This window comes from Triticum aestivum, chromosome 5B (genome assembly GCF_018294505.1).
Source record: "Triticum aestivum cultivar Chinese Spring chromosome 5B, IWGSC CS RefSeq v2.1, whole genome shotgun sequence".
NCBI lineage: Eukaryota > Viridiplantae > Streptophyta > Magnoliopsida > Poales > Poaceae > Triticum > Triticum aestivum.
Genome location: NC_057807.1, coordinates 505,114,865 through 505,130,339, shown reverse-complemented (window position 1 = coordinate 505,130,339; position 15,475 = coordinate 505,114,865). Strand labels below are relative to the sequence as shown.

Below are 15,475 nucleotides of genomic sequence, written 5' to 3'. Positions count from 1 at the left end.
CAGGTTTTCTATTGAAAAACACTTTTCAAATAACCCTATATGCTTTCCAGAAATTCTACATCATTTGTGATCAACAATATGTCAATAACATATACTCATCAGAAATTCTATAGTCCTCCCACTCACTTCTTTGGAAATACAAGTTTCTCATAAACATTGTATAAACCCAAAATCTTTAATCATCTCATCAAAGCGTATATTCCAACTCTGAGATGCTTACTCCAGTCCTTAGAAGGATTGCTGGAGCTTTGCACACTTGTTAGCATCTTTCAGGATTGACAAAACCTTCTGGTTGTATCGCATACAACCTTTCCTCAAGGATATCGTCGAGGAAACAATGTTTTGACATCCTATCTGCAAGATTTCATAAATCATGCAGTAATTGCTAATATAATTACAACAGACTCTTAGCATCGCTACGAGTGAGAAAGTCTCATCGTAGTCAACTCCTTGAACTTGTCGAAAAACATCTTAATGACAAGTCGAGCTTTCTTAATGGTGATACTTACCATCATTGTCCGTCTTCCTTTTAAAATCCATCAGGACCCAATAGCCTTACGACCATCAAGTATTTCTTCCAAAGTCTACACTTTGTTTTCATACATGGATCCTCTCTCGGATTTTATGGCCTCGAGCCATTTGTCGGAATCCGGGCCCACCATCGCTTCTCCATAGCTCATAGGTTCATTGTTGTCTAGCAACATGACCTCTAAGACAGGATTGCGTACCACTCTGAAGTAGTACGCGTCCTTGTCGACCTACGAGGTTTGGTAGTGACTTGATCCGAAGTTTCATGATCACTATCATAAGCTTCTACTTCAATTGGTGTAGGTGCCACAGGAACAACTTTCCTGTGCCCTGCTACACACTAGCTGAAGTGATGGTTCAACAACCTCATCAAGTCTCCACCATCCTCCCACTCAATTCTTTTGAGAGAAACGTTTCCTTGAGAAAGGACCCATTTCTAGAAACAATCACTTTTGCTTCCGGATCTGAAATAAGAGGTATACCCAACTGTTTTGGGTGTCCCGTGAAGATGTATTTATCCTCTTTGGGTTCGAGCTCATCAGGATGAAACTTTTTCATATAAGCGTTGCAGCCCCAAACTTTCAAGAAACAACAGCTTAGGTTTCTCTAAACCATAGTTCATACGGTGTCATCTCAACGGAATTATGTGGTGCCCTATTAAAGTGAATGTGGTTGTCTCTAATGCCTAACCCATGAACGATAGTGGTAATTCGATAAGAGACATCATGGTATGCCCCATATCCAATATGGTGCATCTATGATGTTCGGACACACCATCACACTATGGTGTTCCAGGCGGTGTTAGTTGTGAAACAATTTCCACAATGTCTCAATTGTGTACCAAACTCGCAACTCAGATATCCATCTCTATGATCATATCACAGACATTTTATCCTCTTGTCACGAAGATCTTCAACTTCACTCTGAAATTACTTGAACCTTTCAATAATTCAGACTTGTGTTTCATCAAGTAAATATACTCAACATCTACTCAAATCATCTGTGAAGTAAGAACATAACGATATTCACTGCATGCCTCAGCACTCATTGGACTGCACACATCAAAATGTGTTACTTCCAACAAGTTGCTATCTTGTTCCATCTTACTGAAAATGAGGCTTTTCAGTCATCTTGCCCATGTGGTATGATTTGCATATCTCAAGTGATTCAAAATCAAGTGAGTCCAAACGATCCATCTGCATGGTGTTTCTTCATGCATACATACCAATAGACATGGTTCGCATGTATCAAACTTTTCAAAAACGAGTGAGTCCAAAGATCCATCAACATGGAGCTTCTTCATGCGTTTTATACCAATATGACTTACATGGCAATGCCACACGCAGGTGGTACTATCATTACTATCTTATATCTTTTGGCATGAACATGTGTATCACTACGATCGAGATTCAATAAACCATTCATTTTAGGTGTAAGACCATTGAAGGTATTATTCAAATAAATAGAGTAACTATTATTCTCCTTAAATGAACGACCGTATTGCGATAGACATAATCCAATCATGTCTATGCTCAACGCAAACACCAAATAACAATTATTTAGGTTTATCACCAATCTCGATGGTAGAGGGAGTATGCGATGCTTGATCTCATCAAGCTTGGAAACACTTCCAACACATATCGTCATCTCACCTTTAGCTAGTCTCCGTTTATTCCGCAGCTTTTATTTCGAGTTACCAACACTTAGCAACCGAACCGGTATCTAATACCCTGGTGCTACTAGGAGTACAAGTAAAGTACACATTTAATATAATGTATATCCAATATACTTCTGTCAACCCTACCAGCCTTCTCATCTACCAAGTATCTAGGGTAGTTATGCTTCAGTGACCGTCCCTCATTACAGAAGCACTTAGTCTCGGGTTTGGGTTCAACCTTGGGTTTCTTCACTAGAGCAGCAACTGATTTGCCATTTCATGAAGTATCCCTCCTTGCCCTTCTTGAAACTAGTGGTTTCACTAACCATCAACAATTGATGCTCCTTCTTGATTTCTACTTTCGCGGCGTCAAACATCGCGAATATTTCAAGGATCATCATATCTATCCCTGATATGTTATAGTTCATCACAAAGCTCTAGCGGCTTGGTGGCAATGACTTTGGAGAAACATCACTATCTCATCCGGAAGATTAACTTCCACTCGATTCAAGTGATTGTTGTACTCAGACAATCTGAGCACAAGCTCAACGATTGAGCTTTTCTCCCTTAGTTTGCAGGCTAAGAAACTCGTTGGAGGTCTTATACTTCTTGACGTGGGCACGAGCCTGAAATCCCAATTTCAGCCCTCGAAACATCTCTTATGTTCCGTGACATTTCGAAATCGTCTTCGGTGCCTCAATTCTAAACCGTTTAACATTACTGAACTATCATGTAGTAATCAAAATGTGTATGTCAAATGTTCGCAACATCCACAGACCACGTTCGAGGTCCAGCACACCGAGCGGTGCATTAAGGACATACGCCTTCTATTGTCCGCATAATTGCTACTGTCAACTTTCAACTATATTTTCTCTAGGAACATATCTAAAACAGTAGAACTAAAGTGCGAGCTATGACATAATTTGCAAAGGGCTTTTGACTATGTTCAGGATAATTAAGTTCATCTAATGAACTCCCACTCAGATAGACATCCCTCTAGTCATCTAAGTGATTACATGATCCGAGTCAACTAGGCCGTGTCCGATCATCACGTGAGACGGACTAGTCATCATCGGTGAACATCTTCATGTTGATCGTATCTACTATATGACTCATGCTTGACCTTTCGGTCTCTTGTGTTCCGAGGCCATGTCTGTACATGCTAGGCTCGTCAAGTCAACCTAAGTGTTTTACGTGTGTAAATCTGGCTTACACCCGTTGTATGTGAACGTTAGAATCTATCACACCCGATCATCACGTGGTGCTTCGAAACAACGAACTTTCGCAATGGTGCACAGTTAGGGGGGACACTTTCTTGAAATTTTAATGAGGGATCATCTTATTTACTACCGTCGTTCTAAGCAAATAAGATGCATAAACATGATAAGCATCACATGCAACCAAAAGTGACATGATATGGCCAATATCATTTTGCTCCTTTTGATCTCCATCTTCGGGGCTCCATGATCATCATCGTCACCGGCATGACACCATGATCTCCATCATCATGATATCCATCATCGTGTCTCCATGAAGTTGTCTTGCCAACTATTACTTCTACTACTATGGCTAACGGCTTAGCAATAAAGTAAAGTAATTACATGGCGTTCGTCAATGACACGCAGGTCATACAATAAATCAAGACAACTCCTATGGCTCCTGCCGGTTGTCATACTCATCGACATGCAAGTCGTGATTCCTATTACAAGTACATGATCAATCTCATACATCACATATCATTCATCACATTCTTTTGGCCATATCACATCACATAGCATACCCTGCAAAAACAAGTTAGACGTCCTCTAATTGTTCTTTGCATGTTTTACGTGGCTGCTATGGGTTTCTAGCAAGAATGTTTCTTACCTACGCAAAAACCACAACGTGATATGCCAATTGCTATTTACCCTTCATAAGGACCCTTTTCATCGAGTCCGATCCGACTAAAATGGGAGATACTGGCACCCGCTAGCCACCTTATGCAACAAGTGCATGTCAGTCGGTGGAACCTGTCTCACGTAAGCATACGTGTAAGGTAGGTCCGGGCCGCTTCATCCAACAATACCGTCGAAACAAGATTGGACTAGTAACGGTAAGCATATTGAACAAAATCAACGCCCACAACTACTTTGTGTTCTACTCGTGCAAAGAATCTACGCAATAGACCTAGCTCTAATACCACTGTTGAGGAACGTAGCAGAAATTCAAAATTTTCCTACGAGTCACCAAGATCTATCTATGGAGAGACTAGCAACGAGAGAGAGGGGAGTGCATCTACATACCCTTGTAGATCGCTAAGTGGAAGTGTTCAAGAGAACGGGGTTCAAGGAGTCGTACTCGTCATGATCCAAATCACCGGAGATCCTAGTGCCAAACGGACGACACCTCCGCGTTCAACACACGTGCAGCCCGGTGACGTCTCCCATGCCTTGATCCAGCAATGAGAGAGGGAGAGGTTGGGGAAGACTCCGTCCAGCAGCAGCACAACGGCGTGGTGATGATGGAGGAGCATGGTATTCCAGTAGGGCTTCGCCAAGCACCGTGAGAGATGAGGAGGGAGAGAGGTAGGGCTGCGCCAGGGAGAGGTCAAAAGTCATCTGTTGGCAGCCCCAAAGACCTCAACTATATATAGGGGAGAGGGAGGGGGCTGCGCCCCCTCTAGGGTTCCCACCCCAAGGGGTGCGGCAGCCCCAAAACCCATCTAGGGTGGCGGCCAAGGGGGGAAGAGGGGGAAACTTGCCCCCAAAGTAAGGTGGAGGTGCCCCCTCCCCAAACCCTAGGCGCCTTGGGCCCTGGTGGGGGGTGCACCAGCCCACCTGGGGCTGGTCCCCTCCCACACTTGGCCCATGCAGCCCTCTGGGGCCGGTGGCCCCACTTGGTGGACCCCCGGGACCCTCCCGGTGGTCCCGGTACATTACCGATAGCATCTGAAACTTTTCCGGTGACCAAAACAGGACTTCCCATATATAAATCTTTACCTCCAGACCATTCCGGAACTCCTCGTGACATCCGGGATCTCATCCGAGACTCCGAACAACATTCGGTAACCACGTATATCTATTCCCTATAACCCTAGTGTCATCGAACCTTAAGTGTGTACACCCTACGGGTTCGGGAACCATGTAGACATGACTGAGACAACTCTCCAGCCAATAACCAACAGCGGGATCTGGATACCCATGTTGGCTCCCACATGTTCCACGATGATCTCATCGGATGAACCACGATGTCAAGGATTCAATCAATCCCGTATACAATTCCCTTTGTCTATCGGTATTGTACTTGCCCGAGATTCGATCGTCGGTATGCCGATACCTTGTTCAATCTCGTTAACGGTAAGTCTCTTTACTTATTCCGTAACACATCATCCCGTGATCAACCCCTTGGTCACATTGTGCACATTATGATGATGTCCTACCGAGTGGGCCCAGAGATACCTCTCCGTCACACGGAGTGAGAAATCCCAATCTCGATTCGTGCCAACCCAACAGACACTTCCGGAGATACCCGTAGTGCACCTTTATAGTCACCCAGTTACGTTGTGACATTTGGTACACCCAAAGCATTCCTACGGTATCCGGGAGTTGCACAATCTCATGGTCTAAGGAAAAGATACTTGACATTTAGAAAAGCTTTAGCATACGAACTACACGATCTTGTGCTAGGCTTAGGATTGGGTCTTGTCCATCACATCATTCTCCTAATGATGTGATCCCGTTATCAATGACATCCAATGTCCATGGTCAGGAAACCATGATCATCTGTTGATCAACGAGCTAGTCAACTAGAGGCTCACCAGGGACATGTTGTGGTCTATGTATTCACACATGTATTGCGGTTTCCGGTCAATATAATTATAGCATGAATAATAGACAATTATCATGAACAAGGAAATACAATAATAACCATTTTATTATTGCCTCTAGGGCATATTTCCAACAGGTAGTCCAGCTCGAGCCCATGGATGATGTAGGAGATGAGCTCGTCGTCTTGGATGGGCTTGCCGGCCGCGGTGAGCTCGTCAGTGAGGCCGCGCATGGAGGCGAAGAAGGAAACCATCGAGAACATGCGCGCGAGCGCCACCCAGAGTTCTCCTGCCGTGGTGATCGTGGTCACCGAGACGAGGACCTCTTTGGAGAGGTTGTTGAGCAGATAGTCGAGCACCTGTTGATCCTCCCTGGCCCAGAGGGGGTGGAGAGGGTTGGGCTCAGAACTTTCCTTCCCGTCCTTGTCCTTGGTGACGAGGGGTTCTGGCCGGTTCCGCCGTGGTGTCGTCGACGTAGCCGAAGACACCGGCGCCCCGCAGTTGTAGCGTGATCTGAGTCTGCCACAGAACGTAGTTGGTGCAGGAGAGTTTCTCCGTGACTCCGCCATTGAGGGTTGGCTGGATGACACTAGAGGAAGACATGGCGGTTGTGCACTAGATGGGGATGGAGATGCTAGATCGATGGAAGAGGGATGCTCTATATACCATGTGCGATAGCGAAAACGTCTTACCCCAATGAGAGGGGACGTCGTACATGTTATAGGCAGGGGCGCACCTCCCTGGATAGCGCATACAGTTGAGGAGATTACATCTTGGAGATCAAGAAAGCTAGAGATAGATGAAAGTTGTTACAGGAGATAAACCAGGCGCCTCTAACCCTAACCAACCGAACCCAAGACTTCTATCATGTTACAATTCTTATGTACGACGTTACATATGTTTAACACGCTTAACAGAAAGATGGCATTTTTTAGTAGTTGAAACGTCTAGTGCTAAAATTGAGTAGTGTGCTAATGGCAAAACTGATGAAAACCCAAAATGAAAGATGAGTTTATTCGTGATCTACTAGAACAGCACACCTGTGAATACCAATAAATTTATTACTACTAGAAATTCTTTTTTATGATCTGCTGGGATGCTCTTAGATAGTTTAATCTGATTGTCTAGCGTCAGCTTTTTCCTTGTGCAGTTTCACAACACTATTGACACGCAAAAGTCAAAACCATGTTTGATATAATTTTTTCTTGGTACAAGAGTACCTTCCATACCAAATATTTCTGCAAAATGCAAGCTTTCTTCACTCATGACTACACCAGTGCAGTTAAATTGCACTGTGCACACCTTCACACAAAACAAAATTCAGTGCAAACCCAAACAAAAGAAAAATCATGAAAGATAAGCTCTCATTATTGGTAGAACACATGCTCTGCAATCCACTCCTATGAACATGTAGTGCCATCCAATCACAAACCTATTTGCTTCCTGTGTACCTATTTATAGCTTCTGTCACTCTTCTCTATCTACATGGCAAAGTGCTTATGCTCAGTGTCTGATATGGCCTGGGTTTGGGTTGCCAACGAAGTAGGCAAGAACCCCTACCAAGGGAGCATTGATGTAGGTAGTGGGTTCAGATTTCCTGTAATCAGCGCGGTCGTCCCCATAAGCATCATCCTCCCCTGGCCCGCCGACGATGGCGCCGACCAACGGGTTAGGGTTCGGGCTAGACGAGTCGTAGTAAGGCGTGCCGTCTTTGCACGCCATGCGCTCCGGGTGGTCCTTGATCGAAGGCAAAGATGACCCCCGGTGGTGGATCCGCTGAGGATATCGGTCGCCGTACCCGACCATGTACGACATTTTCATCGGGTTGTCTCCCAACAGATAGTCTGTCTGAAAACCGGCAATGCAGGTGAAGTTAGAAAGTTCAGTGTTCAACCAGTCAATGTGGTGAAGGATGTTATACCTGTTTTTTGGCTTGAAGCCGGAGGGTGTCTGGACCAACTGAGATGTCACCACAGTTGACAGTGTGAGAGGACTTCGTGAGATACTTGGCGTAGGTCAGGAGCAGGAAGGAGATGGAGGTGACATGCTGCATGTTGCTGCCTCCAGGCTTGTAGATCATGCCGCCCGGCGTGTACTGGATGTGCGGCGACGACGACTCCGGGATGAGCGTGCAGATGAAGCTGTCTGCGGACTCCTTGTAGGACTGCATGGACAGCGTCTCGCCTTCTATGAACTCCTGCAGATCAAAGCAGTCACTCATCTGTTATGTTAATTTGGTAGCAGAGGTTGTGTTCAGAAATGAAACAGGGTTGATGGGAGCAGTTTCTGGACCTTTGAAATGAGGACATTGAGGCCGGCGTGCTTGTTGTCCCAACCAAACTCGTTGATGCTGTCCTCTGCTCCGAGGGTCTTGCCATTGTTCTGGATGTACTCCCGGAATGTGTCGTCGCCTGAGGCCCTCCGTAGCCAGGCCGCGCCCCACAGCAGCTCATCCTGCCATGAATGTCAGCTTAATCAGTTCTCTAAGTCATATTTTTGTGAATATTGTGATTTGGAATGTGTGAGAATAGAGCTTCTTTTATGATGAAACATTTGCTTCTACTAGTTCAGAAATACATGGGCCTATCTGATGATGTAATGTCTGAAGGTGATCAATCTGAATTACAAGACAATGAAGTTCTGCAAGTTCAGAAATAGAAACTTCGACGCTGCTAACGACACAACACTTGCTTATGGTGTACTAATACTCTTTTGGCATTTTGAACTGTTATTCTTGTGCTGAATTATGTTAGCTAATGTCTGTTCTTTTAGAGAACCCTGATGTCTGGTTATCAGAAGTTCAGAGAACTCTGCAAGTGCAGTGGTAAAAACTGTCTTTTGTTGCTGTTATTCCGGTGCTAATAAAGCTTAAAGACATTATTACTTCGCATCAAGGTACCAAAGTAGCAATGCTGCAACACAAAACATTGTAAACCTGCCTGTTTCTTCTGATCAGGTAAACGCAACCTGATACATATGTTAACTTGGTCTTCTTTACTGTTATTTTTATGTCAGAAAAATGGCTACACCTATATGTTAGCCTGCCCTGTTTTTCTGTATGACGCAGTGCACCGTGCCTGTCCCCAACTTATATTAGCCTCAGTGCAACACGATGTGATCAAGTTCCATCGTTTCTCGTGATCAATCCGAGGTCAGGTCGCCATGTAGCTGGAGGAGGAAGAGAGTCAAGAGGCTGACCTGGTACCCGTTGAAGTCGCAGTAGAAGGGGCAGCCGCCGGCTCTGAGATCCATGTCGTCGCTGTAGGCGCCCCTGTGCGAGTCGGCGAACTCGAACGCCTTCTTGGCGCTGTCGAGAAGCAGCTCGGCGTACTCCCGGTCGCCGTCGCGGAACACCATGGACGCCGCGGCCAGCGCCGCCGCCGTCTCCCCGGCCACCTCCGAGCCCGGCCGTCCCGAGCTGACGTTGTACACCGTGCGCTCCGTGTCCATGTCCTCGGGCCTCTCCCAGCACTCGTGGTCCTTCCACGGGTCCCCCACCTGCATCATACACAATGCCGGAGACCGGCGGTCACTCTCGTGCGCGTACGGCGGCGTGCTCTGCCGCGGCATGCCGTGGAGGTGCAATGTGGGCGGTGGGCGTGCGCGCTTGCCTGCATGAAGATGACGCCGGGGTGGGCGAGGGTCTTGAGGAGGTAGTCGGTGCCCCAGCGCACGGCATCGGCGGCGTGGCGGCGCTCCTCGCGCGGCATGTCGTCGCCGAACTCGAGGACGCTCCAGGACAGCATGGTGGTGGTGAACGCCATGGGGAAGCCGAACTTGACGTTGTCGCCGGCGTCGTAGTACCCGCCCTCCAGGTCGACGCCGGGGCCAGCCGCCTTGCCGTCCGACACGCCGGAGTCGCCCCGCCACGCCGCGCGCTGGTCCGCCGGCAGCCGCCCGGACCGCTGCCCCTCGAAGAAGAGGATGCACTTGGCCAGCGCGTCGCGGTAGTCGTGCCCGCTCCGCTTCCACGGCCACGGAAACGACGCCGACGCCGACGCCGAGGCGAAGCACAGTGCCACCAGTAGTAGGACGCGCACGCGCAAGTGGTGGACGGGGGCAGAGGCCATTTCGAGCTCACTCACTCACTCACTCACACTCACTCCCTACTGGACACTAGGCTGCTCTGCTAGATAGAGCACGTGAATGGCGATCGGTGCACCCTCTCCCGTATTTGGCGCGTATTTATAGGCATTCCCCAACGGTGTAAGCTCGCTCGCTCGTGCCGTCTGCCACTGTGGAGTGACTGACGGAATCTGGGGCGGGGTTTCATCGGAGTAAATTCACGCACGGTGGAAACCGCCGGCGATGAATGCACGCTCATCCATAGTTCCCAGAGGAATAAATCCATGGCGCATATGTGGATCCATGAATGGGTTGGAGATATACCATTTATACACATAATGCAGCCGACGGAATTTAACGTGGATTGGGAGGGTTAAAGGACAAGGGTGGGGGTCACGGGGGTGGTGGTAAGGAGAGGGAGGTGTGGCCAAAGTTTTTTTAGGGTTCTTCATGGACGACACGGGCGGACAGCAGCTAGCTCGGTCGCAGCGTGGTCACATGCAGCGGTTAAGGGGCATGCAGGAGTGTAGGACCAGCTCGGCGGTTGGAATCTTACATGGAGTGGAGTGGTGGTGTTCCTTTATGGCTTTGATCGGATAATTTGTTTGATTTTTCATAGGTAGAGCAGATTGCCGGAAGCAACAAAAGGTCAAAAATAACTAAATCAACTTACACAAGAATAAGGACATAACGCGAACTCAGCGCAGCTCGGATGGTTAGCTTCTTTGTGGTGTAATTCATTCCAGTCTTTCCGGCGATGTTCGTTCAGTGGAACTGTCAACTCACTATCTCAGAGGTGCTCGTAGGGGTAGGGTGTGCGTGTTTGCGTTCATAGAAGTAAGTATATGTGAGCATCTGAGATTGTACTAGTTAAAAAAAAAACATAATGATAGTTTTCCGACATTGTATCTAGTCAATGTTAGCACTATTTACTAGGTGAAATGCCGATGTGCCATGATAATTAAAGAAAAGAGAAATGTGAGTTCTATGTCAGCGGAGACGCGGTTCTTAACTCAGTTTAATCTTCGATCGGGTGTGGCCTCTTCCCCGTTTTCTCTCCTTCTCTTCTCTCTTCATAGGTAGGGCATAATGTTGAGAGTTAAGCATAATCCCTGAACCAATTAAATACAACACACTTAGATACAACACTTAACAAACAATACATTGTCAGGGTGGCCGTCTCTTAAAATCTCCCTCTTTTAAAATCTCCCTTCATTTAGCAAAGAGCATAAGAAACAAATGCAGTGGAAGGTGACCTTACTTCTATATTAGTTACCACTTTCATACCGTTTGTGAACCAATAGTCTACATAAGACTTGGGTATCTGGTGCTACGAGAGCATCTAACATCAGGTGCTCCAGGAGTCCCCTAGCCGTTGAATCTGAGATCCAAAGGCCACAGAGGGAGCTCATGCAAATTTGCAAAATATACCTCGAGGCGTCAGCTCATTACGTACAGGTCCAGCGCATTCTCAGATGACTGTTGGATCTCAGATCAATGGTTGGGGAGCTTCTGGATCACCTAACCTTAGGTGCTCCCATAGCACCTAGTACTTTCTCGTCTACAAAAATAGCAAGACTGACATGTCACCGCACATAGAAATGATGATGTGGCCCGACATTAACTAAGAGTGGTAAAATGTGACCAAGTTAGAAATGACACATAAATAATACAATGTGCGGAGTGAAACTGTGCAAGAAATGTCTTGTTCAAAGCAAAAATGGGACATGAATAGGGGCATCATGATTCATGGATCATGCCGGCGGCGTGGGGTAATAACACCCTTCCCCTGAACGACAGGCATGGGGGCCCTCCTACCATAGCTGTAAAAATGAGTTGTTTAGGTCAATTTCACTTCCATGACTGAATATGCTCCCATGATAGCAGAAAGGGTTATTTTCGCTGCTATTGCAACATTGCTTAACACGGGGTGCAATGAAGCACCCATTTTGGTTATCTACTCCCTCCGTTTCTTTTTAGTCCGCATATAAGGTTTGGTCAAAGTCAATCTTTGTAGAGTTTGACTAACTTTATATTAAAAAATATAAACATTTACAATATGAAATCAATAGTATCAGATCCACCATGAAACGTATTTTCATACTATATAGTTTTAGTATTGTAGATGTTCATATTTGTTTATATAAGTTTGGTCAAACTTTGTGTAGTTTGACTTTGATCAAATCTTATATGCAGAGTAAAAAGAAACGAAGGGAGTACTTATGTTTGTCAATTTGGTTTTGTCGTAATGCACATTTGCAATTCATTACTCTTATCTATGAGCTGATTGCGGTAATGATGTGTTTCAATGGCATGGTAATCGGAAGCACAGTGATTCGTTTTTTTTTTCAACCAGGCTTTCACCCCTTTCCACTAACTGCTTAACGGAAATAACTAGTACTTCCTCTGTTTCAAAATTCTTGTCTTAGATTTGTCTAAATACGGATATATCAAGTCACGTTTTAGTATTAGATACATCTGTATCTAGACTAATCTAAGACAAGAATTTTGGGACGGAGGGAGTACAAGTTGTGTAATTCTACAATTGGAAAAAGGGGACGGGAAAGGGGAGAAGCGAGTTGAAGCATTAGCAGGAAACCCGATGTAGGTGCCCGCTATCGAAACAAGCACCGTGAAATAGGGCAAGCTACTAGTGGCTTTTTTTAGGGTTACTAGTGGCTTTTTTTAGGGTTACTAGTGGCTTTTGTGCTAATGTAAACTGCGTGCATTTTCAGAAGTAGATATCATAGGATAGAAGATGTTCTTTATCTACAAACGAAAAAGCAGTACGTCCGCGGTCTCTTGTTTTTTTGCTCGATCCGTCGTTACACTTTCCCACTTTCCATCCGTTCGTTCTCGCCGGATCACGCAAGATCAAGAGTCCACCTCGGACTCCCGCGCCTCCACTCAACCCGCAGCAACGCCGTCGTCGTGCATCAGTGCATGCATATGCCCGAGGCGCGTCCCGATCATCCAGCAAGAGGACAAGGGAGAGATCCTCCGCGATCCGCGTGAGAGCGGCAGCGTGGCCGGAAAGGGGCGGGACACGTTCGCTCCTCGCCGGAGACACGGGCCAGGCCAGGGCGGCGAATGTCGCCAATCGGGACCGATCGACCGGCCGGATAAATGTGGCGTGTTCGCCGATGAGAGCGGGTCGTTGTGATCATGGAATTTGGCCGGCGGGTCGTCTGATCTTCTCCCCGTCTGGACGTCGCCGCGGTGTGCGTATAAACGGCACGGGGATCGGCGGATCCGTGGCGGATTGGTGGCGATGGCGACCCTGCCCCGCCCCGTTCGGGAATGCGGCCATGCAGGACGCGCCAACCGCAGCTCGGGTCGCTTGCACCATGCAGGCATGTACTACATCCACATCCATATCCACACATGCTGTTTAACTTACTGACCAGCTACCGGTGATGTGTCCCGCTGCTGCCCGTGGCGCCACTGCTACAAGCATTCGCTTTGCTCCCCGTGCATGTCCCGCTGCTGGCTAGCTGCCACTGCTACCGGGCAAAGGGGTCACATGGTCTGGATGTACTGCCAATCTTCTCTAAAACAAAATAAAAAGAAGGAGATCGATCTTCAGGCTTCCTCTTTTCCACCTCCTCCTAGTACAACATTTGGAGGTGAGGAGACATATCAGCGAAAGATAAAGAGATCAGCAATTCACCATCGATCGATTCCTCCTCGCTGATGCTTCATCGGCACACTTCTTCAGTTATATACATTACTAGGTGTCTGTCATGCGTCTGAAACTAGAAGCAGCCACGCATGGAGGTTAACCTGAGTCAGTCTTTTTAGACTGACAGTATGTTGGTAAATTAGTATGGACACATGCTTTTGCTGCTGAGCTACCAGTGACGCTCGGTGCACTGCAGAAAGGCAGTAGCCGCATTGTTGCCATGTCAGAGAGATAGGTCGGTGCACTTTCTCAAGGAAGCACAGCAAGAAAAGAGATGGAGATCGAGACCTGAATTCGTGTGCTCGGTTTTACGGGACATGGTGCGTGGGGACTTTCTTGCTCCTAGGGATCGTCTTTGCGTGCGGGGGTCCAAAGCTTAAGATCCTGCCATAGCAAGACAGAAAGAAATAAGCCCTATGACTCCGTGGGAACTCCTCTTTGGTGAACCCCTAAATCTTTATTAAGTTTGACCAAAGCAAAAAAAACATATTAATATCTACTCTACAAAATAAGTGAACCACGATACACATTTCATGACGAATATACTACTGTAATATTTATTTTGATATTGCACATATTCATATATTGTTTCTTATAAACCTGACCAAATTAATAGGAATATATGAGTATTTAGTCTACAAAACAAATGTATACCATGAATACACATTTCATGACGAATCTATTTATATTTATTTGATATTGCAGATTTTGATATATGTTTTCTTATAAACCTGATCAAACTCAATAAAGCTTGACTTGATGTAAATTATGAATAGGGGGTACTGTATATGCTTTAATTAGCATTAAGTACTTTATAATGGCCATCATCATGCCCCAGGCCATGCTTGACAAAGCCCAGTCTAAAAATACAAAAGCCTAAGTCTAGCTGGTCCAGAACAAACGAACATTGGTTTTTAATTTTTTATCAATTTTAGAGTACTAGTAAATGCATGCGTGCAATGCATGTTGATGTCAGACAGAAAATTAATTGCAAGTTGATATCAGGCAGAAAATTCATTGTCTGTTGATTTTAAGTAGGATATCAATCACGCGTTAATTACATGGATAGTCCATATTTGATATGTTATTAATTGCACACTAAACATGAGCGCTTAACATTGGAGGAATATAGGTCGTTGGATTGACACCGTTTGATGGCTGAAATTTGTTGAATCAGTCCCTTTATGTCTTTTTATATTGGTATAGATAAAATCTTATATTATATCTACATTTTTAATGCAATAATGATTTCCACATATTTTAGTCTTTTGGGGGATTGTGAGCCAGGCTTCTCGCAGAAAAGCTAAGCCCGACTCAAATGTTGGGGTTCCAGGAAATTATGTCGGGTTTGTCCATGGGTTAATCCTTCTTGTGGTTCGTTGCGACAGAATTTAGACAAATACATCAACGACCTCAGCCAGCCCAGTTCGGGTTAGCCTGTGGTTTCCAGTTTTCGAAAGGTTATGGGACTAACTAGAGGTTCTCGTTTAGTTTTTCATTTTTCTTCCTTTTTATGTTGTTTCCTTTACTCTTTTACCAGTTTTCTTCCCGTCTTTTTCTTTCCTTTCTGCTTTTTTTCTTGTTGTCACTTTTCCTTTCCTTTTTTTTCCTTTCCTAGTATATTTTCTTTTATATGTTTTCCAAAATGTTCACATTTTAAGAAAATGTATCAGAATTTGGAAGTGTTTGTATTACTGAAAAATTTATACATTCTTTAGAAAAAAATCACATTCGATAG

General features: G+C 45.7%; 1 protein-coding gene across 1 annotated transcript; it reads right to left on the bottom strand.

The window, feature by feature from the left end:
• Positions 1-7,225: 7,225 nt before the first annotated feature.
• LOC123112800 (endoglucanase 23) lies at positions 7,226-10,165 on the bottom strand. Its single transcript, XM_044533893.1, has 5 exons — positions 9,602-10,165; positions 9,189-9,488; positions 8,283-8,444; positions 7,912-8,187; positions 7,226-7,838 (listed from the first exon to the last, which is right to left on the bottom strand). The coding sequence occupies exons 1-5, from the start codon at positions 10,058-10,060 to the stop codon at positions 7,494-7,496; spliced, it is 1,542 nt and encodes a 513-aa protein (XP_044389828.1). The 5' UTR covers positions 10,061-10,165; the 3' UTR covers positions 7,226-7,493.
• Positions 10,166-15,475: the final 5,310 nt, after the last annotated feature.

Bases quoted from the DNA above. Each gene is read 5' to 3' on its own strand.
- LOC123112800 (XM_044533893.1), bottom strand. From the start codon at position 10,060: ATGGCCTCTGCCCCCGTCCACCACTTGCGCGTGCGCGTCCTACTACTG. The intron at 8,445-9,188 runs GTCAGCCTCTTG...CATTCATGGCAG, and splicing joins GCGACTTCAACGGGTACCAG to GATGAGCTGCTGTGGGGCGC. The intron at 7,839-7,911 runs GTATAACATCCT...GCCGGTTTTCAG, and splicing joins GGCTTCAAGCCAAAAAACAG to ACAGACTATCTGTTGGGAGA.